This window comes from Capra hircus, assembly GCF_001704415.2.
Source record: "Capra hircus breed San Clemente chromosome X unlocalized genomic scaffold, ASM170441v1, whole genome shotgun sequence".
NCBI classification, from domain to species: Eukaryota; Metazoa; Chordata; class Mammalia; order Artiodactyla; family Bovidae; genus Capra; species Capra hircus.
Window position 1 is genome coordinate 32,741,904 of NW_017189517.1, and position 25,265 is coordinate 32,767,168.

The 25,265-nt window shown below is 39.9% G+C and overlaps 1 protein-coding gene across 1 annotated transcript in view; it reads left to right on the forward strand.

Moving 5' to 3' along the window:
- Nucleotides 1-22,069, forward strand: part of DCX (doublecortin) — a 39,939-nt gene extending 17,870 nt beyond the window's left edge. Inside the window, exons 5-6 of the mRNA XM_018044095.1 lie at nt 7,050-7,144; nt 20,874-22,069. Of these exons, the coding sequence (XP_017899584.1) occupies nt 7,050-7,144; nt 20,874-20,930 (152 nt within the window). The 3' untranslated portion in view covers nt 20,931-22,069. The remainder of the gene's footprint in view (nt 1-7,049; nt 7,145-20,873) is intronic.
- Nucleotides 22,070-25,265: the final 3,196 nt, after the last annotated feature.

Below are 25,265 nucleotides of genomic sequence, written 5' to 3' on the forward strand. Positions count from 1 at the left end.
ATGTCTGACCTGCTAGCCAAAGAATTAGTCCTCAGCCTCCTTAAGTTGATGAATCACACACCGTGGAAGGGGATTTCCTAACTCAATGCTTCAATTCCTTCCATTTTTAGTAGTGGCCAGTAGTAATAGCAAAGGAAGATGTCATTATTGAGCCCTCTCTATCTGCTAAGGCACTTTACTAAGTGTTTTATATGTAGTCTGTCATGTAGTGCTCAAAACAACAAGAATTGGCATCCACATTATTTTCATTCAAATGTTACAGATGAGGAAACAGACTCACAGAGGGTAGGTTCCACCTGAGGTCACACATCTAAGAAATGGCTAAGCCCGGATTTAAAACCCTGACTGATTCCAAAGCATATGTTCTTTCCACAGATTAAGGGCAGTGTAGTTTTTTTCTAGTTCCTGCCCCATAAAACTGGGAGTGAGTGTTGACAACAGGCTTGCTCCACCAGAAACATGTTCTCAGCAAAACCACCTTCAGCTAGGAATAAATATTGTCAGCTTTATCAAGTCGGAGGAAACAATCCTGGCACATCTATCAGTCTTCTTACAGTTGTCCTCTTCTTGAAGGGAACTGATCTGTGTCAAAATAGTGCAGAAATGCGTACACACTGTTTTTTTTGCTATAGGGAAGACTCTTACTTTTCTCCTTTATTTAAAAGATCCACCACTGCATGCTGTCCAAGACTCTGTAGGGAATTGATTTAAAATTCAAATTCCAACTTCTGAAGTTACAGAGTCTTACAACCTATGATTGAATTTGGCCTGAGAACCAGGCTTGTGATCAAATCAGTGAAAAACTGTTGTTGGGCCCTTAGTTTTTGCTTCCCTATTAGATGAGTCTGGGGAGAGGGACAAAAGCTTTCCCACTGAGCAGAAATAATTAGCCAAACCGATCCACGCACCCCGCCCAAGGGCTCTTTGGAATGAGTGTATGAAAACCACAGGCTCAGTCTCTTGGCCTTGTTCTGAAGTAAGTTGAAACCACCTTGGTTCTACTTGGATGGCCTTCCAGAAAACCTCCCTGTATAAGTAGGAAGAAACCAGGGTGTCTTTGGACTGGAAGGAAGGAACATTAGAGCATCTCAGTATGAGAAAAGAATGAGGAAGTGACTGAATTGTATATTGAGATCTCCCTCTTCAAGACATTAGGAAGTTAGAAAAGACAAGACAGAGAACCAATCACTGAAAAGTCATGGTGGTATGTGATATGCTAACTTTGGGGGAATTTTGAAATAAATCTGTAAGCAAATCCTGAAGTCCACCATCCATTGAGAAGAAGCAGTTTATACCCTGTAAGCAAGTCCTAAACTCTCTGAGGCTCTTCTTATGATTAAAAGGAGACCATTAATTCCTGGCTACCATCTCTTGGGCTTATCAGGAGAATCATGTGAATTCATATAGTGCAAAATGCTTTGAAAACAATTGTAGAAATACATCTGTAATTTTAAAGGTGGCTCTGAAATTATTGTCACAGCTTTTTTTGTAGACTGAGTTATTTATTTTCAGTGAGCAGTATTTCAAAATAGACCTCAAACCCAAACCAGCCGACTTGATTTTGAATTGAGCTCAAATGTGGAGATTCGAATGGGAGGGAAAAGCCAGAGCTAAGTGAGAAGTAATACTAAATCAGTTTGCTCTCCAGTCAAAGGCTGGGTGAAAAGCACATGTCAAACTGACCCTTTTCTTCCTGTACCATGCAAACTTGAACCCAGAAAGTAAATAACTTGTTTAACTCATTGCCCAGACAAATCTTTAATCGCTGTACCTGGGGCTACTTATACCCACCTTTCACACGATTGCATCTTGATTTCCAGGAAGCAGTCCAGCCTCCAGACAAGGGAATTCAGAGTCTAAGAGCTCAGCATCAATTTGCCAGGCTGGTGACCATACTCTGCCCTTGACCACCCATGCCAGAAACTGAAATTTCTCCTTGTTCTTCGGGAACTGACTCCTTCTACCTTGTTCTTGACTCCTGGGAGCTCCTATTCCCCTACACATTTAGGTCCCTATAAATCTAGTTAATTCAACTTAGCTACCTTACCCACCATCTTTTGTTGGCGCTTGTCTTTTTCCATTCTGAGGGAGCCAAGGATTTAAAGACAAGCACTGGGAAATGGGCAAGCATGAGCCTTCAGAGAAGCTAGTAAGCCAAGATTGTGCCAAGCCAAGCTTGGCAATTATGCTGCAAAGCTGAGGGAAGTGGCAGACAGGGCGCAGATACCATCTTCTCAGAGGATTCTGTGGCATGAGGGTAGTTACATGGCTGGCTGGCCACTCTCTCTGCTATTGTTTCAGGACATTGTCTATGAATGTTGGCAGGGTGAATGAAAGATAGCTCTTGCTAATCACTTTCCAATCTAAACTAGATTGAGTAGGATAAAAAGCCTAGAAGATGGGTGTAAGCTCTGGTGTCTGCTTCTACGTGCTCCTATTTCTTTCTTTTTTTTCTCTGTTACAACTCTTCTCCCTCCTTCCTACCCATGTCAGAAAGTTGTCATAGGAAGGAGCCCCAGGAGCAAAGTGTGAAAAGGGAAGAGCAATGTAGCAAAAACTGAAAACAAACTGAAATATACATAGGCTTTGGAATCAGAAAGACCTGTGTTCAAATCCTGGACACAGGATTTGCTGTCTCTAACTGGAACAAACCTCTGTTTCCCTATCAGAAATTAGAATATGACTAGACGAGGTTGTGTGTATGTGTGTGAGAGAGAGACAGAGGGAAAGAGAGAGAGAGACGAGAAAGAGAGAAAAAGAGTTCCTGGCTTATCACAGACACAAAATAAGCATTATTATCCTGGTTTTTGTTGATAAGATTGTTAAAGCAGCCTAGGAGATTGAAAAGTTCCTGATGTGCCTTGTTGTAAAGGAGTAAAAATGAACTGTACAATGAGAAGAAAGGGATGAAAGGATTTGGAATATGAGTAAATAAAAGATGCCAACAGCGAGGCTGTGGTTATGAGAAGGGAAATGAGAGAGACCAGTGAGAGATGGCAAAGACTCCCCCAGTACATTCTCAAATTGCAGCTGAGAAATGGAACCTCCAAGACAGAAGCTAAAGATGTCTGAGCAGAATAAAGTAAAACTGAGGGTTATCAAACTGGTGTTATTTCCAGTCACGCTCAAAATGATGTGTGACAGCCTTCCATGTGGATTTGCCAATCCCAAACTAAGCACGGTTCATCAGACCCTATTTTCATCTTTTCCTGCTACTTCTTTTACTTGACATTTATATGAATTGGCTTAATAATTCAAGTCCAATGGCACTCTTCCAGATCTTTTTTCCCACAGAACCCATAGAAGAAATGCATAGAAGAATATGTTTTGCGTCCTCTGTAGACGCAGGAGCTCCTTCAGCTTGTAGGGAATTGACCTTTGCCTGAGTTGTGTGCTGTGTGTTCTCAGTCGTGTCTGACTCTTCGTGACCCCATGGACTGTAGCCTGCCAGGCTCCTCTGTCCGTGGAATTTTCCAGGCAAGAATACTGGAGCAGGTTGCCATTTCCTACTCCAGGGGGACCTTTGCCTGTTCGTGTTTACATTTTCTCATTGCTCTGTGTCCATCTTTGGGTTTAACTCCATCATGAAAGTCTGGGAAAGTGTCTGCCGTGTTTTTCCCCAACAATTAAATTGTTAATTGTAGTTAAATGGTTACAAACTGATTTTCAAAATGCTTATTGAATGCTGATGACAAAACTAAATCCTTTATTTGCGGGTAGCTTAAGATTGATCTGGAGATTGATTGATTGGGAGAGTGGCAGTGGAACATATATAAACATACACAGACATACAGAGAATAGAGAGAGAGGTATAGATGGAACCTTAGTGCTCTAAAATTTTGGGGTGAGAGAGTTACAGAGAATGTTGAGAAAAGAACTAGAAATTGAAAAGAAAAAAAAAAAAAAACAACCTGTGTGTGTAGCTCTATGGCCAATAAGTGGGAACTGATTCCCATGCAGACATGCTATTGTTAATAATTTCCCCCATTTTGGCAAGACCAGTGGGCTCATTCTCAGGTAAAAAGCTAGATAAAAGGGTAGGTAAAAAAGACAGTTTTCACACTGGAAGTATAGTAGTCATCCTCTTGTACCATGGCTGAGGAACGCTGGGAAACTTGCTTGCACAAGGACAGAGCAACCGTGTAGAACAAAATGGCAGAACTTACCTGGGGATACCTACATCTTTGAGACTTCCTGGCTGAGGTCAGGGCTCTTCTGAAAGACTTGCATTATGTCAGTTCACATTCATGACCAGGATGGCTCTGCATCTTGAATTCTCGGGGGCCAGGTCCTGCTTGGAGACCCTGAGGCACTGCAGGTGGTGTAGTAACTCCTTCCTTTTCCTGCAGAGTATTTGACTCCTTTGCCACGTTGTCTCCATGGACTCTTGCTTCCTCCAAAGTGTCTCTTTTATTCGCCAGAAAGCCTAGTGCCCTGGCAAAGCCTACCTCCCCCACTCTGTGCTGTTTGGTACAAGTCGTGTTCCTCTTTGGGTGGCTTGCATCGTATGTGCACATAACACCCTAAGTTTGCCTGACCTCTAGGTCTCTTTTCTTCTCCCAGTCCATGCTTTACCTCTCCAGTGCTTTAATTTAAGCCATCACCACCTCTCACCTGGATGAATGCATTGTCTTTCAACCAATCTCTTTGCTTCTACCTTTACCCCACCCTAATCCAGTCCACCCACCACGACTGGAGTCATAGTTTTTAAATGTAACTTTGATGGTCTCAAACTTGTGATGTATTATCAAATGTACATTTGACAATGTATGATTTCTTTCACACATCAAACCCAAACTTAACTAAAGTCCTCACAAGACCAGTCTCATCTCTCAGAACTCACTGCTGGCATGTATGCTTGAGCCATTTGGAGCTGTTTGTACTTCTGTAAATGTACTGTATTCTTTCACGCTGCCATTCCTTTTGCCCCTCCCAGTGAAATTCTGATCTAGACTACACTTTCTACTCTCTCTGCCTAACTAGCTCCAATTCCTCTTCTCTTAATGGCTTTATTGAGATATAATTCACACAACAAACAATTCACTCAGTTAAAATGTACAATTCACTGGATGTTGATAGTTTAGTTATAGAGTTGTACAACCATCAGTATTTAATGCCAGAACATCTTTATCCACCTCTCGCCAAGAAACCTTGTACCTGTTAGCAGACCCTCTCCATTCCAGCCTCCTTGCTTCCTGCTGGTCTGCCTGTGGCAACCATTGATCTATTGGACCTTCTGTCTCTGTAGATTTGTCTATTCTAGAGTCATCTCTGCAGACTTTTTTCAGGTGTTGCCTCCTCTTGTTTGCCTCCTAGTTCCCTGATTTCCAAGCATCTCTGCTGGGCTCCAATAACACCACTTGTCTGGCTCTGTCATAGCACTTATTCTACAGTATTCTTATCTGCCTCCCCATTTGAAGTGACTTACTCATCTCTGAAACCCCAGTGTCTAATTCTTGGCTCAGTTTAGAGAAAGTACTCTGGAACTACTGGCCAATTTAATGAATGACTCCCAGGAAGCCCTGACAGGGAGAAAGGCCTCTCAGTGAGTGGGTTAAAGACCAGTGAATACACAGGTAAAACCAGATGGTGGATGCCTAAGTGCCCATTTTTCAGCTCACTTGCACTTGGATAAATTCAGCTACCACCACACTGATGTCTCTTTCATCTCTATAGTTGATGTGAAGGTTCCAGAACCTAGGGAAACATTACCAAAGTGGTGCAGAGGAAGTATATCTTCAGGAAATATTCATGATACATCAGTTTAAGCTTTACCTATGGGATCAACAGCAACACTCTCAGGCCATCTTCTAGCTCAATTTTTTCAATTTCCTATTCTCTCTCTCTTCCTCTACCTGCTCTCCCCTGTCTTCCCTTCCTCCTCTTTCTCTTCTCCTCCCCTCTCCCCACAGTGCCCTTGGGATATTTGCCTTTTTTAAAAAGCACATTTCAGAATATCTGAGGAACAATGTAGGTCCTTAGATTTTAAAATAAATTAACTTAAGCATGAGATGTCTGAACATGAATTCCCTTTGAAAGCTGTTTAATTGTTCCACTTCAATGCACCACATTTCTTTTTACATGATTGGATCTTTTAAAAATCTGGTCAGCAAGGGAATATAAGACAATTTGCAACAACAATGGAATATAGAGATGTTAAATACTAAATCATTTTATTTTCAACATTTTACTGACTAGAGACAAATGGAGGTGCACCCTGACTCTGGCTATTAATGCCATCATCCTTTTTCTGTCTGTAAGCCTTTCTCCTGATTTCAAACTTCTTCCTTCTCTTTCCTAGCAACCTCTTGTCTCTCGTCTCCTTCACTCCTGATCTCTCTCTCATTCTCAATTCTCTCCTCTGCCCATTTTGCTGTATGCACCTCTCTTTATGTTTCCCACTGTTTCTCCTCCATTTTCTTTTCCATTCTGCTTCCTAATTAGCTCTCTCTCTCTCCTTTTTTCCTTCTGGTCTTTGCACCCATAATGAGATAGGGAAGAGAGAGTGGGGGGAAAGATGAGCGGGAAAATAGAGAGGGGAAGAGATAGATAATAGGGCTGTCCTGCACCACATCATCTGCCACCAAAAGGGACATGCCCAAATCACCCAGATGCCTTCCCCTTTAAGGTGAGGCATATGACCTCTTCATGCCTTTTTAATGTCATTTATAAAATTGAAACAGAGTAACATGTTCCCGGACTACCTCCCAGAGATGCTGCTAGGGTCAGACTTGGGAATGAATATGAAAAAGGTTTGACAAGAACCAGATCCCTGTAATTGAAAGTACTTGGGAGGAGTTGAGGTGGGGAGAAGGGGGGGCGGGAGTTAGATTACTGCTTTGCACCACAAGGGGATCTAATTAACTGAGGATTGTAGTTCTTGCCTTTCTGAGGAATGTGTTTCTTTTCACCTTTGTTGTACTCATCAAATCACTTGGTCGTCTGTGTAGCGCGTTTGAATGTTCTTAGTGTCTTCAGAGGGGAAGGATAACATGTTCCTTTGTATGCTGTTGATTTTTCTCCCTTCCTTTTCTCTTGCCTTGGGCTAGCAAACGGAACCTCCAGCAGCCAGCTCTCTACCCCCAAGTCTAAGCAGTCTCCCATCTCTACGCCCACCAGTCCTGGCAGCCTCCGGAAGCACAAGGTATTATGTCTCTTATACCTTACTAAACCCCCTTTCACTTGGACTTTTTGGTCCATTAGCTTGAAGCCTCAGGAATCCCAGCAGGGGTCAAGCTTCCAATCATTGTGTTTATTCTTCTGGCCCCTGGCTTAATTCTATTTACCCAAAAGGAAGTGGTATGAAGGACCCAAATATCCCCATTCTGAGCTAATCGTGTCACCAAATGATGGCCCAAGGGATAAACTGAGCTTTGTCCCTCTGATTCAGAGGCACAGCAAACAGGATGGTGAGGGCAACTTAAGTTCCTAGGTCCAGTAAAGGTCATAAAGAAAGTTAGTCCTGAGTTACTCCCTTTAGATTCGTGGGACATTCAAATATGAACAGACCCTAATTTCACTGTGTATTCTTCATGCTTAGGCCAATTCTGGTACACTGTGGGAAGAGAGGGCATATATTCATTGCACTGACCTTAGGTACCCTTTACACCTCTGAGTTAGCCCCAATAAATATACCATTAAAATAATAGATGTTGTAGAAATTCTCTACCTCCACTTTCCAAACTGATTTCCACCTAGAAATCTCTTCTGTATCAAAAATATGCAGTGGCCATTGCCTTCCACCTCACTTCAGGCCACATGGATGTGGTTTCTGCTCTGATTGTTGTTGTTTACTCCTGAAGTCATGTCCAACTCTTTTGCAACCCCATGGACCATAGCCCACCAGGCTCCTCTGTCCATGGAATTCTCCAGGTAAGAATGCTGGAGCAGGGTGCCATTCCCTTCTCCAGGGGATCTTCCCGACCCAGGGATCAAACCCTCATCTTCTGCATTGGCAGGTGATTCTTTACTGCTAAGCCACCAGAAGCCCTCTGCTCTGATTACCACACCATAGAGTGGCTTCCTCTAGGATTCTCTTGTGTTCCCCTGGCTCACAAGACCTGGCATGAGATGGAGAAAGGCAAAAAGCCACCAATGTGGCCAGTTCCATCACAGAACCATAGAGAGTCAGAGGTAGAAGAGATCTGAGACAGAGGTAAATTTGTTTAGTTTGATTCCTCAATGATCTTGTGGGATTGATATTTTACACATGAGGAAATTGAGACCCAGAATGGTGAAGTTACTTACTGGGGTGACATGGCTAGGCAGCAGTAGACATAAGGTCCTAACCAAGGTTATGACCCTTGGTCTACTGGAGCTGTTTTACACTAGCTCATGAGAGCTGACTGTGTACACTGCTTCCCAGCTCTAGTAACTAGAGCTCAGCCATGATGGGAATCTTTACACAATGGAATTCAGCAAATGCTATAAATCAGAGTTGTTGTTTTCTCACACAGAAAGCTGGTTGTTACCCATTTAACAGCACACCACTACCTGACACCCATTTAAATTTCTATTTCTCTACATCAGGATTTTAATTTCCTGGTTAACTTGACCATCACCTGCACCATAATTCCTAATGCTCATTCCATTCCTTTAATGACTCTTTTAACTTCTGCTAGTGCCCCTGGCTGGAACCTTTGGATTGTTCTCTTGAACTACTTGGTTTTAACAAAGGAGGATCTGCTGAACTGTCTGTGTAGCCAATGTTACCCCGAGATTGTGAGATGGATGAGAACTGCTTTAGCATTCAACTTTCAGTGATTCTTCTGAGCAACAAGGCTTGTTCATGTGGACATACCAGGATGAGGAATAGCCTACTTTGGTTGTTCTATTGTCTACACAGAACCGCATAGGGATGCTCCACTGTTTCCTACTATGTCCTTGTTCCATGCATTTCTGCCCTTACTTTCCTTCTGGGAAGTGTGACCTATCCCAGTACCTTCCACCAGTACCTTTCTCAAAGGGCTGGGTGGGGGTGCAGTCTAGGCATTTATTTGGCCCATACACTTGAGTCTTTCCACTTTTTAATTGATATGTTCAGTTCATTTAGGCTGAGGCCCCACCACCCATAAGCCCACTGGATGAGTGCATTGCTAAACTATTTCTTCTGGTTGGGTTTTCAGGCTTTGGGGCGGGGGGGCATTCTTTGCTGTATTTCATTTTGCTTTTGTTTTAGATTCCATTCTAAAAACAAATTTCACCATTGAAGGACTAGAATAAGCTACAGATAGCAGCCTTGTCAGAGCCTTGCTATTTTCTTTGTATCATTGAGTTCTCAGTGTATCACTTTATTTTTCAAATTGCCCTTTTTAAGGTCATACATCATGACCAAGCGGGCTTTACCCAGGGATGCAAGGATTCTTCAATATCCACAAATCAATCAATGTAATACACCACATTAACAAATTGAAAAATAAAAGCCATATGATTATCTCAATAGATGCAGAAAAAGCCTTTGACAAAATTCAACATCCATTTATGATAAAAACTCTCCAGAAAGCAGGAATAGAAGGAACATACCTCAACATAATAAAAGCTATATATGACAAACACACAGCAAACATTATCCTCAGTGGTGAAAAATTGAAAGCATTTCCCCTAAAGTCAGGAACAAGACAAGGATGCCCACTCTCACCACTACTATTCAACATAGTAGTTTTGGAAGTTTTGGCCACAGCAATCAGAGCAGAAAAAGAAATAAAAGGAATCCAAAGTGGAAAAGAAGAAGTAAAACTCTCAATGTTTGCAGATGACATGATCCTTTACATAGAAAACCCTAAAGACTCCACCAGAAAATTATTAGAGCTAATCAATGAATATAGTAAAGTTGCAGGATATAAAATCAACACGCAGAAATCCCTTGCATTCCTATACACTAATAATGAGAAAATAGAAAGAGAAATTAAGGAAACAATTCCATTCACCATTGCGATGAAAAAAATAAAATACTTAGGAATATATCTACCTAAACAAACAAAAGACCTATATATAGAAAACCAGTGTTTTATACACTGGTGAAAGAAATCAAAGAGGAAACTAATATATGGAGAAATATACCATGTTCATGGATTGGAAGAATCAATACAGTGAAAATAAGTATACCCAAAGCAATCTATAGATTCAATGCAATCCTTATCAAGCTACCAATGGTATTTTTCATAGAACTAGAACAAATAATTTCACTGTTTGTATGGAAATACAAAAAAACCTCGAATAGCCAAAGCAATCTTGAGAAAGAAGAATGGAACTGGAGGAATCAACCTGCCTGACTTCAGGCTCTACTACAAAGCCACAGTCATCAAGACAGTATGGTACTGGCCCAAAGACAGAAATATAGATCAATGGAACAGAATAGAAAGCCCAGAGGTAAACCCACGCACCTATGGACACCTTATCTTTGACAAAGGAGGCAAGAATATACAATGGAGAAAAGACAATCTCTTTAACAAGTGGTGCTGGGAAAACTGGTCAACCACTTGTAAAAGAATGAAGCTAGAACACTTTCTAACACCATACACAAAAATAAACTCAAAATGGATTAAAGATCTAAACGTAAGACCAGAAACTATAAAACTCTTAGAGGAGAACATAGGCAAAGCACCCTCCGACATAAATCACAGCAGGATCCTCTATGACCCACCTCCCAGAATACTGGAAATAAAAGCAAAACTAAACAAATGGGACCTGATTAAAATTAAAAGCTTCTGCACAACAAAAGAGACTATAAGCAAGGTGAAAAGACAGCCTTCAGAATGGGAGAAAATAATAACAAATGAAGCAAATGACAAACAACTAATCTCACAAATATACAAGCAAGTTATGCAGCTCAATTCCAGGAAAATAAATGACCCAATCAAAAACTGGGCCAAAGACCTAAACAGACATTTCTCTAAAGAAGACATACAGATGGCTAGCAAACACATGAAAAGATGCTCAACATCACTCATTATCAGAGAAATGCAAATGAAAACCACAATGAGGTACCATTTCACACTAGTCAGAATGGCTGTGATCCAAATGTCTACAAGTAATAAATGCTGGAGAGGATGTGGAGAAAAGGGAACCCTCTTACACTGTTGGTGGGAATACAAACTAGTACAACCACTATGGAGAACAGGGTTGGAGATTCCTTAAAAAATTGGAAATAGAATTGCCTTATGACCCAGCAGTCCCACTGCTGGGCGTACACACCAAGGAAACCAGAATTGAAAGAGACACGTGTGCCCCAATGTTCATTGCAGCACTGTTTATAATAGCCAGGACATGGAAGCAACCTAGGTGTCCATTAGCAGATGAATGGATAAGAAAGCAGTGGTACATATACACAATGGAGTATTACTCAGCCATTAAAAAGAATACATTTGAATCAGTTCTAATGAGGTAGATGAAACTGGAGCCGATTATACAGAGTGAAGTAAGCCAGAAAGAAAAACACCATTACAGTATACTAACGCATATGTATGGAATTTAGAAAGATGGCAATGATAACCCTGTATATGAGACAGCAAAAGAGACACAGATGTATAGAACAGTCTTAGGGACTCTGTGGGAGAGGGCGAGGATGGGATGATTTGGGAGAATGGCATTGAAACATGTATAATATCATATGTGAAATGAATCGCCAGTTCAGGTTCGATGCATTATACAGGATGCTCGGGGCTGGTGCACTAGGATGACCCAGAGGGATGGTACAGGGAGGGAGATGGGAAGGGGGGTCAGGATGGGGAACACGTGTACACCGGTGGCAGATTCATGTTGATGTATGGCAAAACCAATACAATATTGTTAAGTAATTAGCCTCCAATTAAAATAAATAAATTTATATTTGAAAAATTGCCCTTTTATGGCAGTTAATGAAACCAACATTAAGTAACAAATTATATAATTTTCTAAAGCAAACTTTAAAAAACATTTAGATTTTGGTATAGTTTTCATAAATTTTTTTACTTTTTACTTTGATATTTCAAATTAAACAGTTACAAGAATAATACAGAGAACTTCTATGTACTCTTTATAAAGACTCACCAGTTGTTTATATTTTCCCCATTTACTTTGTTTTTGTGGGTCTTCTCCCTCCTCACTATGCATACACTTTACTAAATTTTTAACCATTTGAAATTAAGTTGCATACACCATGCTCTTTTACCTCTAAATACTTCAATCTGTATTTCCTAAGAATAAGGACATTTTCTTTCATAACCATAGTACAATGGTAAAATCAGGAAGTTTGCATTGATTCAATACTGTTATATGCTCTCTCATCCATATTCAAATTTTATCAGTTGTCCCAAGAGCATTCTTTTTTTGGTCCAGGATCCAACCTAGGATCGCACATTGCTCTCAGTGGTCATGTCTCTTTAGTTTTCTTTGATTCAGAAAAGTTCTTGAGTCTTTTCAAAAATCTTTTAGGGAAGTATATTATAGAAGTGAAGAGCACAGGCTAATTATTTGGTGCAATGTCTTTTGATTTAAGTTTATCTGATGTTTCCTTGTGGTTAAATTCAGACTGCGTTTGGAACAGAAATGTCATAGAAGTGATGTTGTATCTCACTCGGTGCATCCTATCAGAAACAGTAGCCTCATGCTTACACTACCAGTGATAGAGGACAAATTGGTTTTTCTAAATAAGCTAAAAAGTGTTGTGACCTTGACTCAGTCCTCTTGGGGCTCAGGCTCAGCTTTTTGCTCCTCCTTTCACAGTTACCTGAGCCTTAGCACCATCGAGGTCCTTGGGCAGTGGGCCTGAGCAGATTTCATCTGAAATTCCATCCAAGTGGACCTGAAAGGTGTGAGTCATGGTGGAGACAGGAAGCAGGTGGCTGAGGCCATGACTTTCCTTCTGCACAATTGGAAACAAACTTGAAGTCCCAGCATCCCTTTGGTTACTTTTGATGGCTGTGTCAGGGCCCTAAGCTGTAATCAGCTGCTTGGCTTCTCCTCTTAAGCAACTCATGGAGAATCCTTTTTAATGCAGCTGTGATGAGGTTAGCCAAAGTCCGCATACTCGAATGCTGCAATATGGACATGAAGTAAATCCTTGTATAGTTAATGAGAACAACATTTTGCATTTTCATCCTGCTTTATCTTTTTTGCATATCCATTTTCTCATTTACCCTTGTGATAACCCTGCAAAAGGGATAAGGCAGATTAGTGTTTCCATTTTACAGATGAGAAAAAGAAAGTGCCCAGTCATAAAGACAACCCCAGTATGATTCAACCCTTCAGAGAAGTTACTATATAAAAGGGGGTTTCCCAGGTGGTGCTAGTGGTAAAGAACCCACCTGCCAATGCAGGAGACATAAGAGATATGGGTTTGATCCCTGGGTCAGGAAGATCTCCCAAAGGAAGGCATGGCAACCCACTTCAGTATTCTTGCCTGGAGAATCCCATGGAAAGAGGAGCCTGTGGGCTATAGTCCATAGGGTCGCAAAGAGTTAGACATGACTGAAGTGACTTAGCATGCACACACCATATTAAAGATGTTAAAAATGCCTAGAAGCACAGGGAAACTTTTTCATTTATTTAAAAAAAATTTTCCAGATTAGTGATCACCATCATAGCTTTAAACTTGGAGGCATTTTGCTTGCCAAGTTGCCTGGAGATTGAAGGAAAATGTATTTGACATAGTATTTGAAAACATAACAAACATTATTTAAATATACATTATCCTCTGTTTCCAAACTCTTTTCTTCTGTCATCCTGGAAGTGCTTACAGAGATAGTTTGATGAATAAAGCAGGGTCCTGAACCTTAAATCACAGACAGCACTCTAAGTGGATTTTGGTAGTGTAATCAAGAGTGAAGAAAAAGCTGCAAGAGCACAAAGGAGAGGAGGAAAGACATCCAACTGTGGGAGACAGAAAAGCTTTACAGACTAGGTGACATTGGAACCTTAACGCCTGGGTAGGCTTTTGATGGCTGGTGAAGAGAACGGGCATTCCAGCTTTAAAAAAAACAAACAAAAAAAAAAACACAAAAAAATCAGCAAGAACAAAGCCACACCATCAGAAAAGCACAGGGCACATTTGGGAAAAAGCAAACCCAAACTGGAAGCCAGGTTTCTCAAAACTTCTCTCTGACTTCCTTTGGACTATAAGCTTCTTGGACCAGAGACCAAGTTTTTGTTTTCTCTAAAGCAATAGTATCGCCAGCACAGCTGTATTTGTTACAAACATTTTGTTCTGTAGGGCTCCAGGGGACTAAGCAAATGAATTTCAGGTGCAAATTATTTGTATTGTTAAGCAATATGTGTGTTTCTGTATTTCTACATATCAATCAACAATAACAGAATGTTGAGATAATTTCTTTCCCTGAACGGTGTTCTACTCATACAAGAAAATATATTTTGAATACTAAAGAAATTGATGGAGGATAGAAGTACGGAAGTTCATACCTAGGCCTAGTTCTCTGGGTTTTCTCCATAGCCTACATCTCACCCCGCCCATTACAAGTCACAGCCTCCCATTTCTACCCCAGGCCTGTCTCCTCTTCCTCTGAGATAACAGTCTGGAACAATCTTCTCATATAATTATTTCCACTAGCCAACCAACTACACTAAAGTGTCTATTACATGAATGATTCAGAGCTACACTGAAGTCCAGTGGTTCAGTGTTCAGTGTGGTGGGACTCAAAGTGACTTCCATCATGAAAAGACCCTTGTGTGCTGGCCTGAAGACTGCCCAGGGAGTTCACTAACTTGGCGGGGCCTGCCTCCCTTCCCCTGGCTTTGGTATAACTAGAGAAAAGCAAAATATATGTTATATTTTATAGAATTTTAGAGCTAGAACAAAACGTGAAGATCTCATAGTCTTCATCTTCCTCAATTTTCAGATATAGACGCAAAGATCCTGAAAGAGGAAGTTAGGCTTAGGATGGTTGTCCTGGTTCTTAATCCTGTGCTCTTTCTACTACAGTGGACTTGCATTTATGTGTAAATTTATGGAATTCATCAGTGGTCACAATGTAGTCATAGAGCAAAACTACTACAAAACTGTATTTTACATTTGTACATATCACTACACACTGAATATTACTGTATACACTATATACCAATATATGCATATTGCTATATAGGGTTAGCTGCTCAGGAATCACATAAACAAGATTCAGAACCTATCTATGAAACAGAACCAGAAACATAGATATCAGGCTGGTGTTTGCAAAGGAGGAGAGGGGTGGGAGAGTTAGATTGGGAGTTTGGGATTAGCAGATGCAAACTGGTGTATATAGAATGGATAAACAACAAGGCTGTACAACATAGGGAACTATATTCAATAACCTGTGATAAACCATAATGGAAAACTATGAAAAAGAGCATATATGTATAACTGAGTCACTTTTCTATACAGCAGTAATTAACACAACATTAAAATTCAACTACACTAAAAAGTAAATTTGAAATATATAGTATTCAGTTGTCAATGTGAAGGATTTTTCAAAGGTACTACTTTTTAGAACAACATGTTACTGAGATAAAATTCACCTTTTTAAATAAAATGCCCAGTTTAGTGGCTTTCAGAATAATCACAAAGTTATGCAAGAATGTATTCATCACCTTCAAAAGAAACCCTATGCCTGTTAGTAGTCACAGCCTCTTTCTCCTCCACCCACATCCCTGGTACTACTCTCTGTTTCTATGAGTTAGCATCTTCTGAACATTTCATGTAAATTTTCCTCTGAACACTGCTTTAGCTGCTTCCCAAAACTTTTGGTATACTGTGATTTCATTTCCCTTTATCTCACTGTATTTTCCAATTTCCTTTGTGATTTCTGACTATTCAGCAGTGTGTTGTTTAATTTCCACATATTTGTGAACGTCCCAAATATCTTTCTGTTATTGCTTCCTGATTTAATTCCACTGTAGTTGTAGACGTACTGTGTATGATTTTAAACCCTTTCATATTTATTGAGACTCATTTTATGGCCTAACATATGATCTGTCGTGTTGAACGTTACATGGGACCTTGAGAATAAAGTGTATTCTGTTGTTGTTGGACAGAATAGGTTAGATGTGTAATTTCTTGTAGTGTCTGTCTTTCAAGTCTTCTCTTTCCTTGTTGATCTTCTGCCTAGTTATTCTATCCATTACTAAAGATGGGGTATTGAAGTTTTTGACCATTACAGTTGAATTCTTTATTCCTTACTTTAATTCAGTAATTTTTGCTTCATGTATGTTGGTATTCTGTTGTTAAAGCACAGATATGTTTTAATTATATTTTATCATTATGAATGTCCTTCTTTGTCTCTAGTAACAGATTTTGCCTTAAAATCGATTTTTTTCTGACATTAGTATAAGCCACTCCAGCTCTCTTTTGCTTACTAACTGCATGATAAATATTTCTCATCATTTTACTTTCAACCTATTTATGTCTTTGAATATAAATTATGTCTCTTTCAAACAGCATAGAGCTGAATGTTTTAAAAACCATTCTGTCAGTCTATGCCTTTTCATTTGAGTGCCGATTTACTTATGTTTAATTTAATTGTTGGTAAATTAGTAATTACATCTGCCATTTGCTATTTTGTGTATGTCTTTTTTGTTCCTTCACTCCTGGATGTTTGTCCTTTTTGTGTTAAATAGATATTTTTCCAGTATACTATTTTAATTTCCTTGCTGTATTTTTACTAATTTTATTTCAAGTTATTTTCCTAGTGGTTGCCCTGGGGATTACAATGAACATCTTGACACAATCTACTTTGGATTACTATCAACTTCATTTCAATTTGATATAAAAATTTTGCTATTGTATATCTCTGTGCACCCTCCACCCCTTTGTGTTCTTATTCACATACAAATTACATCTTCCTGCATAATAAGTCCACCAACACATCTTGATAATTACTATTCTATGCAGTTGTCTTTGGAATTGGATAATAGAAGAAAAGAGTTAGAAAAATAAGTTTATAATAACTTCTTTTGTCTTGACCTACATATTTACCTTTATCATTCATTGTTCTTTATTTCTTATGTGGGTTATGTGTGTTACTTATATGGGTCATGTGGGTTACTGTCCTTTCATTTCTCCCAGGAGGATTCTCTTTAGTATTTCTTATATGACATGCCTGCTAGCTCTGTCTTTGTTTATCTGGGAATGCCTTGATTTCTCCTTCATTCTTAAAGGATAATTTTGCTAGATTTCCTTAAATACTTTCATTCAGTAAGTCTCCCGGCCTCTGCTGAAGGGCTCTGTGTGTGTGTGTGTGTGTGTGTGTGTGTGTGTGTGTGTGTGTGTTGGAGCCTGATTTCAATGCTCTGTCAGGCGGCTTGCCTTAGCCTTCACTTGCTGTTTGTTCAGGGCTTCAAGGCCAACCAGAGGTGAGAGATTAAGAATTTCTCAGGTCTTTTTTGAGAATACACCCTGAACATGTGCCTGGCCCTAGAGGTTCCTGGGAATATTGTCAGAGCTTTTCAAAGTCCCCTATGAACATGAATTCTCCAGCTTTTCCTTTTAAGGTTTTGAGCAGCTTCATTTGCCCCAACTGTTTCCCCCACATCAGGCAGCTGTGATTTTAAACAATTGCAATTGATTAATGCTCCCTGTAAAGGCTGTTCACAGTGAGTGTGCTCTGAGTCAGGTCAAATAAAGAAGAGCCCCATAAGTGGGAATCAACCAACAGGTCAAATAGTGACAGTTCTCTGGAAAGATGGCATTTGGGGGAACTCCAGTTCCATTCTGCATCCTCTGGTGGTGTCTAGATCGCTGTTTTTCAGATACTGTAGTTCTGAGGCTGTTGGTTTTCAAAGACATCCTGGAGCTGGGGAGAGAGAGAACAGAAATAGGACCTGTTAAAGCACCACAAACTTTGGTATTCTTACTGAGAGTCGGCTATTTTTCTTGAAGAAATACTTTTGGGGTTGTTGCAAGCCTTTGGTTAATTTCTGGAGTTCTGAAAAAGTTGATTTTGACATTTTTTTCCAGTGTTACTGCATTTATGCAGGATCAGATTTTCAGAGAGTCTCTCCACTATTCTTAAAGTCTAAGGCTCAAAGATACTTTGACTATGTCCAATTTTCACTCTACTCAATTTCTGGAGAACTAAATCCCTTCAGAGATGCCACTCCATAGTATGCCACTTTGCCCCAACTCCATTCTACATGTTTTTATTGCTCTCCTCTTGTCTCCTCAGTGTTGTACTCCCTGCCTGTTTATCAGTATTCTAAGAAATTTTGTTTGGTAATTAAGAGCAGGAGTACCAAATCTTGTGTATGGCCTGATTGTTTTGGATGGCACCCCAATATAAAAAAATGTTTCTAACATCTATAATGGGTTGTAAAAGAAACAAAACCCAAAATAAGTGTGTGACAGAGACCATATGTGACCAGTAAAGAGAGCCTAAATTATTTACTATCTAGCCCTTTACAGAAAAGTTTTCCAACCCCTGATTTACAGTGTAGGGATGGCAGGTTGGTGAGAAGTGAATCCATTTGCTACAGTTGCCTTTGTTGTGTGTGTGTGTATGTGTGTGCGTGCGTGTGTGTGTTAATGATTCAGTCTTTCTTTGAGTGTCCTCAGAGCTGGTAGAGACCTTACAGATTGTACATTCTGCATTTTTGTGATGAAGAAACCAAGACATAAAGATTTACTCAGTGTCTGAGTACTACTTAACTACACCCTCTGATTTCTGAGTATACTTTACTTCTGTTTCCATTCTAAGTGGCCTAACAGACTTCCTATCCTTTCTCAGCAAAAAGCATTCTCAATGTTAGATAAATAAGTCCCTCTCCTCCCTATTCTTGTCCCCGTTCATCATCTTCACTTTTTCCTTTACCTCAAGAAGTTGCATTCTCTAATTCTCTTGGACAGTTCTCTACTGAAGTTCTGTGTTTATACCAAAGACAGCCTCTTAATCACCCAGAGACTTGACCCTCAGATTTCCAGTTTCCTTCAGTATCTTGCTGATAATGTAAATGAAAACAGTGGTTTTCAAACAGTACTTCATTTGGAGATGGGTGAGATTCTGCCTCCCTCATGTCTGATTTGACCAAAATAACTACGCTTCTATTTGTCTCATGTATTTGGCTTCCAAGAAAAATTTCATCTGAATAGAAAATTTAAACGAGAAGTGAGAAAGAGAGAGACTGAGAATGAGAGAGATTTGAAAAGCACTGATTTAGACCATATGGGAAGTAAGTCTACAAGTAATCACAAGGATCTCCAAATAGAGCTCTGGGAACAGTGGAAAAAACCTTTGCTATATCATCCCATCTCCTCAAGACATAGACAAGACCTGGGGCAGTATTGGAGTCATGAATCCTAGTTCTTGGTGGAAAATGAAAGTATTAAGAAATAAATTGAAATTAGGTGACGGGGTACATTTTTTGAGTTATCCATTTGTTCAGGGTCTGGCATCTCTCTGGAAGTCTGAAATGAATCCACTTATATATCTACAACTGATTTTTTACAAAGGTACGAAAGTCAATGAGTGGAAGAAAGATAGCTTTTTCAATAAATAGTGCTAGAGGAACTGGATATCCTTAGGCAAAAAAAAAAAAAAATCCCAACTTAGACCTCACATCTTACATAAAAATTAACTAAAAAATGGATTATAATTGCAAATGTAAAACATTTAGAAATGAAATTCAGGAGGAAATCTTCTGATGTTTGGATAGAGTTCTTAGATATTACAACAAAAAGTGCAACCTGTAAAAGAAAAAATGATGAATTAGACAAATTAGACTTCATAAAAATTAAAAACTTTTGCTCTCAAAGGCTATGCAAAAGTTATGAAAAGATAAGCTACAGACTGCAAGCCATGTATCTAACCAAAGCCATATATAGAATATAAAAATAACTGTTAAAACTCAACAATAAGAAAAATCAAGTTAAAAATGAATAAAAGACATGAAAAAACATTTCTGAGGAATGTTTTCTTCAACTGAACTCAGGAGGAATTATAGATGTCAATTATGCACATGAAAAGATGTTTAACATCATTAGTCATCAGGGAAATGCAAATTAAAACCACAATGGGATATCATTACAATCCCACAAGACTGGCTGAAATAAAAAGTGGTGAAAACACCAAATACTGGTGGCAATGTGAATAAACTAGATCACTAATACTTTTCTGGTGAGACTGTAAATGGTACAGTCACTCTGGAAAACCTAATATGGCAGTCTTTACCAAACTAAGCATGTAACTAATACACAACTTGGAAATTGTACTCTTGAGCATTTCTCCCAGAGAAGTGAAAACTATGTCAACACAAAAACCTGTACATGGATGTTTATAGCTGTATTATTTATAATAGCCTACAACTGGAATCATCCCACATGTCCTTCAACCAATGAATGGTTAAATAAACTGTGGTACATCCATGGAATGTTGCTCAGCAGTATAAAGGAGTGAACTACTCTTACAGGCAACAGCTTGATGAATCTCCAGGGAATTATGCTGATGGGAAAAGCCAATCCCAAAAGGTTATATACTGTATGCTTCCATTTATATAACATCTGAAATGACAAAATTGTAGAGATGGAAAACAGAACACTGTTTGCCAAGGCTTAGGGATAGGGGAGGAGTGGATGTGGCTATAAAGGGGTAGCACACAAGAGCCCTTTGGTGAGACTACAGTTCTGTATCTTGACTGTCATGATGGTCATACAAATATACACATATGATAAAGTCACATACAACTACGCTATACACACACACACATACACATACATGAATGCATGGAAAACTGCAAGATTGTTACCATTGGGGGAAATTGCTACCTATTTGTACTTCAAATTCCTGTGAATCTATATTTCAAAATAACAATTAGAGAAAATGTTAGTTTTTAAAAAAAGCAGTCACATAATCTTGCCCATTGCAGAGCCCAAGATGTTAAGAAAAGGAGAGTTAACTTTATCTCTTATCTTCTTACAGGACCTGTACCTGCCTCTGTCCTTGGATGACTCAGACTCACTTGGTGATTCCATGTGAAGGAGGAGAGAGTCCAGAGTACAAATGCAAGCTTACCGTTACAATAGGGTACTTCTGCTCAAGTGTCCAACAGGGCTATTGGTGCTTTCAAATTTTTATTTTGTTGTTGTTGTTGTTACTTTTAAAAACACACTGTAATATGTTGGGTTTATTTTCCTGTGATTTCTCCTCTGGGCCACTGATCCACAGTTACCAGTTATAAGAGATAGATTGATAACCATCCTTTGGGGGTAACTTTCCAGGGATGCAAAATGTACTAGTCCGTGATCTTTCTATTGGATACTTAGGCACCTGCATTATTTTCCCCCATCTCGCTTTCCTCATCCGTGACAGTCTTCCCTCTGCAGAGAGTTGTTTACACACATAGCACTTAAGATGTGTGTGGGGGTGGGGAGGGGAAAATCATTGGCAAATCCAAGAGTGACAAACATAAGCGTCCCTTGTCTCCCCATCTCAAGAAAGCTGGAGGATCCTGGGAGGACAGCAAGGCAGCTCCCCAGCCTGACACTTCCTGATTGAAACTCTAGTTTGTTGTTTAGCACTAATTCTGGCTGCCAAGGGGGAGAAACACCAGCAACTTGTCATTCTGACACCAAAGGCTTAGGACCCTGGTGTAGGATAGCTTAAAGAGACTAGGCAAAATTGGAAAACACTGTAGACATTTCAATAGTGTTTATAAAGCACAGTGAATTCCTTGTCAACATCTCCACTGGGGCAATTTAGAGTCAGTAAGCAATTAATAACAGTTGGGGGTGAGGGGCTTTCATATACCTGGGCCCTCTAAGAAGCTGTCTAACCTAGTGAGTTAGGACACAAACTGTACGGTATCCATCTATCTCTGTTCTATTGAATGCCTTGTAAACAGCCAACACTGAAAACACTGTGAGAATTTGTTTTCAGGTCTGACACCTTTCAGTCGCTTTTTATAGCAAGAAACCAATATCCTTTTTATAAAACCTTGTGTCTATATTTCAGGAGCAAACTCTTCAAGCTCCTTTTTTATAAACTGGTGATTTTTCTTTTGTCTAAAAAACACATGCAGAAAATTTACCAAAAAAAAAAATGCAGAAGAATAACGTAGTTTAGAAACCATGCTGTCACTGCCAAACAGAAACTTCCAGGAAAAAAAAAAAAAAAAACAATGAATAGCAGAGGCCAATTCAATAGAATCAGTCTTTTGATAACTTTTTAACAGTTATGCTTACATTAATAATTTCAATGTGGACCAGACATTCTAATTATATTTTAAATGAAATGTTACGGCATATTTTAAGCAGCTTTTTTATCTATATTCCTGATATTTCATACTGAAGACACAGAATCCTTTCTCTTTGCTATAAGGACTGATCATTTGAAATAGTTCTCAGTCTTTGAGGTACAGGTTCATAACACTGCTTTTTGTCTATAATCATAGCCCATAATGGCAAAGACAACTAAATTTAAGTGAAAGCCATGCATGCCAATTCTGTGTTTGCTTTTAGCAGATATGAAGATATCCTTATTTCATTGTAATTGTTCAGATAGTTGGAAAGGGGCAACATTCAAAGTCAAGCTGCTGTTTGGCTATTGAATGGCTTGCATTTGTTCCTCTGCTTTAACTGGAATGAGCTTGGGGTGTGTGTGTGTGTGTGTGTGTGTGTGTGTGTGTGCGTGCACATGCATGCATGCATGCATGCATGCATGCACACACACATAGCTGATTCATATTTAGGAGATATTACAGGACACCCTGACATGAATCAGTGGCAACTTTATGGCATTGCTGATGTGCACTGTGTAGGAGGAAATGCACTGATGGGAGGGGTAGATCAGATGCCCCGAGACAAGCTTCAGATGTCCTTAGCTACAAGGAAAATCCAGATAATGGTGGTACTGATTCCTGGTAAAACTGGTCATTGAAAAACCCCAAAGTATGAGAATCTCTTTTTGCCCCCTCTCCTTTGTTTGTAAGCTGTTAGAAATCATTAAGAAGCCCATTTTACTTACCTGCTACTTCTTTCTGGAAGCTAAAGTTTTGCTTAGTGCCTCCCAGAAAAATTTGTAGTTAACTGGGAAAAATTGGTACTTGGGTTGGAGGCTGTAGAGAGGGGTAGGAGGTCAGTATCTAAATTGCAGACCAGATTCCCCAAAGATTCCACCCACAGTCTTTCTCTAGATATCATTTAGTCCAATTCCTTCAATTTAAAATGAAAGGCAGGCAGAGGCAGCCAAATGACCATCTGGTGAAGAGCAGGACCAGAGAAGAAACTCAGATTTCCTCATGTCCACACCCTAGGCTACCTCTCTGAGCATTCCCTTGCTTGTGCCACATGTATCATTAGAAAATATTCAGTGGCCATATTTTCCTCAGAATGATCTTTCAACCTTCTATAATAATCAATGCATTTCTATTATTATCTTCTATAATAATAATAGAATTTCTATCTTTAAAAAAATAATCAGGAAATGTTTCTGTACTGCCAATTTAGGGGACTTTGGTCTAGTTTAACCTTCAAGCCTTTAACAACTACATTTTAAATTGGCCCATTTTCAAGGCAAAAGAGAAAAAGTCTGGTTGTTACTGAGCTCCTTCAGTCCTGTCATTCACAATTTTACCCAATCCAGTTTTACCACAAATGTCCCGTTGTATTACCTTCTGCACAGTCAGCAAATAGCAAGTCAGTCAACAAGGATTTGCCACCACTCCCCCTATTCTCCCTCCCTCTTAGACACACATGCACACACACAATCCATCTATTGCTTGTTCCTACCTCCTGATTTTTCTCCCTTACAGAAATAGAAATAGGGACAAAGAAGGGGAAAATGTATATATGGGCTGGGCTGAACAACTTCATAAGTAGTGTTAACTAGGGGTAAATTGAGAGAAAAGTTCCTTTTCTCTTCACTGTTTTGGAAAGGATAGCCATTAGCATGACTGCTTTGTGTCCTTACGGACTTTAGTATTAGCCTAGACTGAATCATACAGTTTTCGAGCTGGAAGGAATCTTCAGATCATATCATTACTCCAAATTCCTCATTTTCAGGCCAGGAACGGAGATGCAGTGGTAAAGTAATTTCCCCAAGGTCACACAGCTGGCTAGGGGCAGGGCTGGGATTAGAACCCACATCTCCTGGCTCTCATTCCAAGGCCTTTCCCACTGAACTGTATTGCCTTCCACTAGGCTGCTGAGAATTCTTTCCCAGGGTCATGTTGCATCTTGGAGCCATATGCTGCTGCCCTGATCTCAGTGGGAAATCCACCCAGCAACCTAATACAGCTCTTTCTCCCTATATTCACATGGTTCCCATCCACATGGACTGCAGAGGTCCTCAGAGAGAAGCAGGCATTGAGGACCAATAGGAATAGTGGGGTTGCTGCCCTTGTCCATCAAGCACCTGGGATCCCTGCCCACCTTGAGGAGTCCTCAGAACAGTCCCTGGAGCTCCTGCTCTGTTCAGATGGGATGGGGGAAGACTGGTTTCTCCTGTCAGTTCACTTCATCTCATCTCATATGGGTTGGTCTTTGTAGGCTGAGGTAAATGGTTCTTGTTCCTAGAGCAGGGAAAGGAAAGAAGGGAGAGAGGGAGGGAGAAATAATAGCTTTGTTTATCCTGACTTTCTGAGATGACTTTTCAGTATTTTTTAAGTGAGTGTGGCTACCATTCCCTGGCCTGGAGGAGGGCATGGCAACCCACTCCAGCATTCTTGCCTGAAGAATCCGCATGGACAGAGGAGCCTGTGGGGCTACAGTCCATGGGGTCACAAAGAGTCGAACATCACTGAAGTGACCAAGCACAGCACAGCACCATTCCCTGGCAATGATTTATTTATTTATTTATTTATTTATTTTAATTGGAGACTAATTACTTTACAGTATTTTGATGATTTCTTTTAAAATATGGGGATGAGACTAGCTAGAGAAAATAACCTGACCTTGCGGTGGTTGTGTTCATCCACAATTTTCCCATAACCATCCAGCATCGATGGAGACAATTTCCAGGTATAAGCAAGGGGCTTTGTGACTAAAATGTACCCTGGCTGATGTTAAACATTGACTCCTTGTATTTGCACTAAAATAGCAAGCTATGCGCTGTATACACCATACTTATCTTGTTGTGTACACTGCTCATGTGGCCTTCCATGGCAGAAACCAGGGCAATGGGGTCTGAACATGTAGCTTTCCCCACAGTGAGGTTCTTCCTGGGAACTAGGTATTCATCAGTTTAGTTCTGAAAGACCTCCTTCCAGGCTTACCTCACTCCTCTGGAAATTCTCTCTCCTTCTTGCTTCTCCTCCTCCCTCAGTGGTAATCAAGGAACCTTAAAGGAAATATATTGTTATCGGAAGAAGGCAGG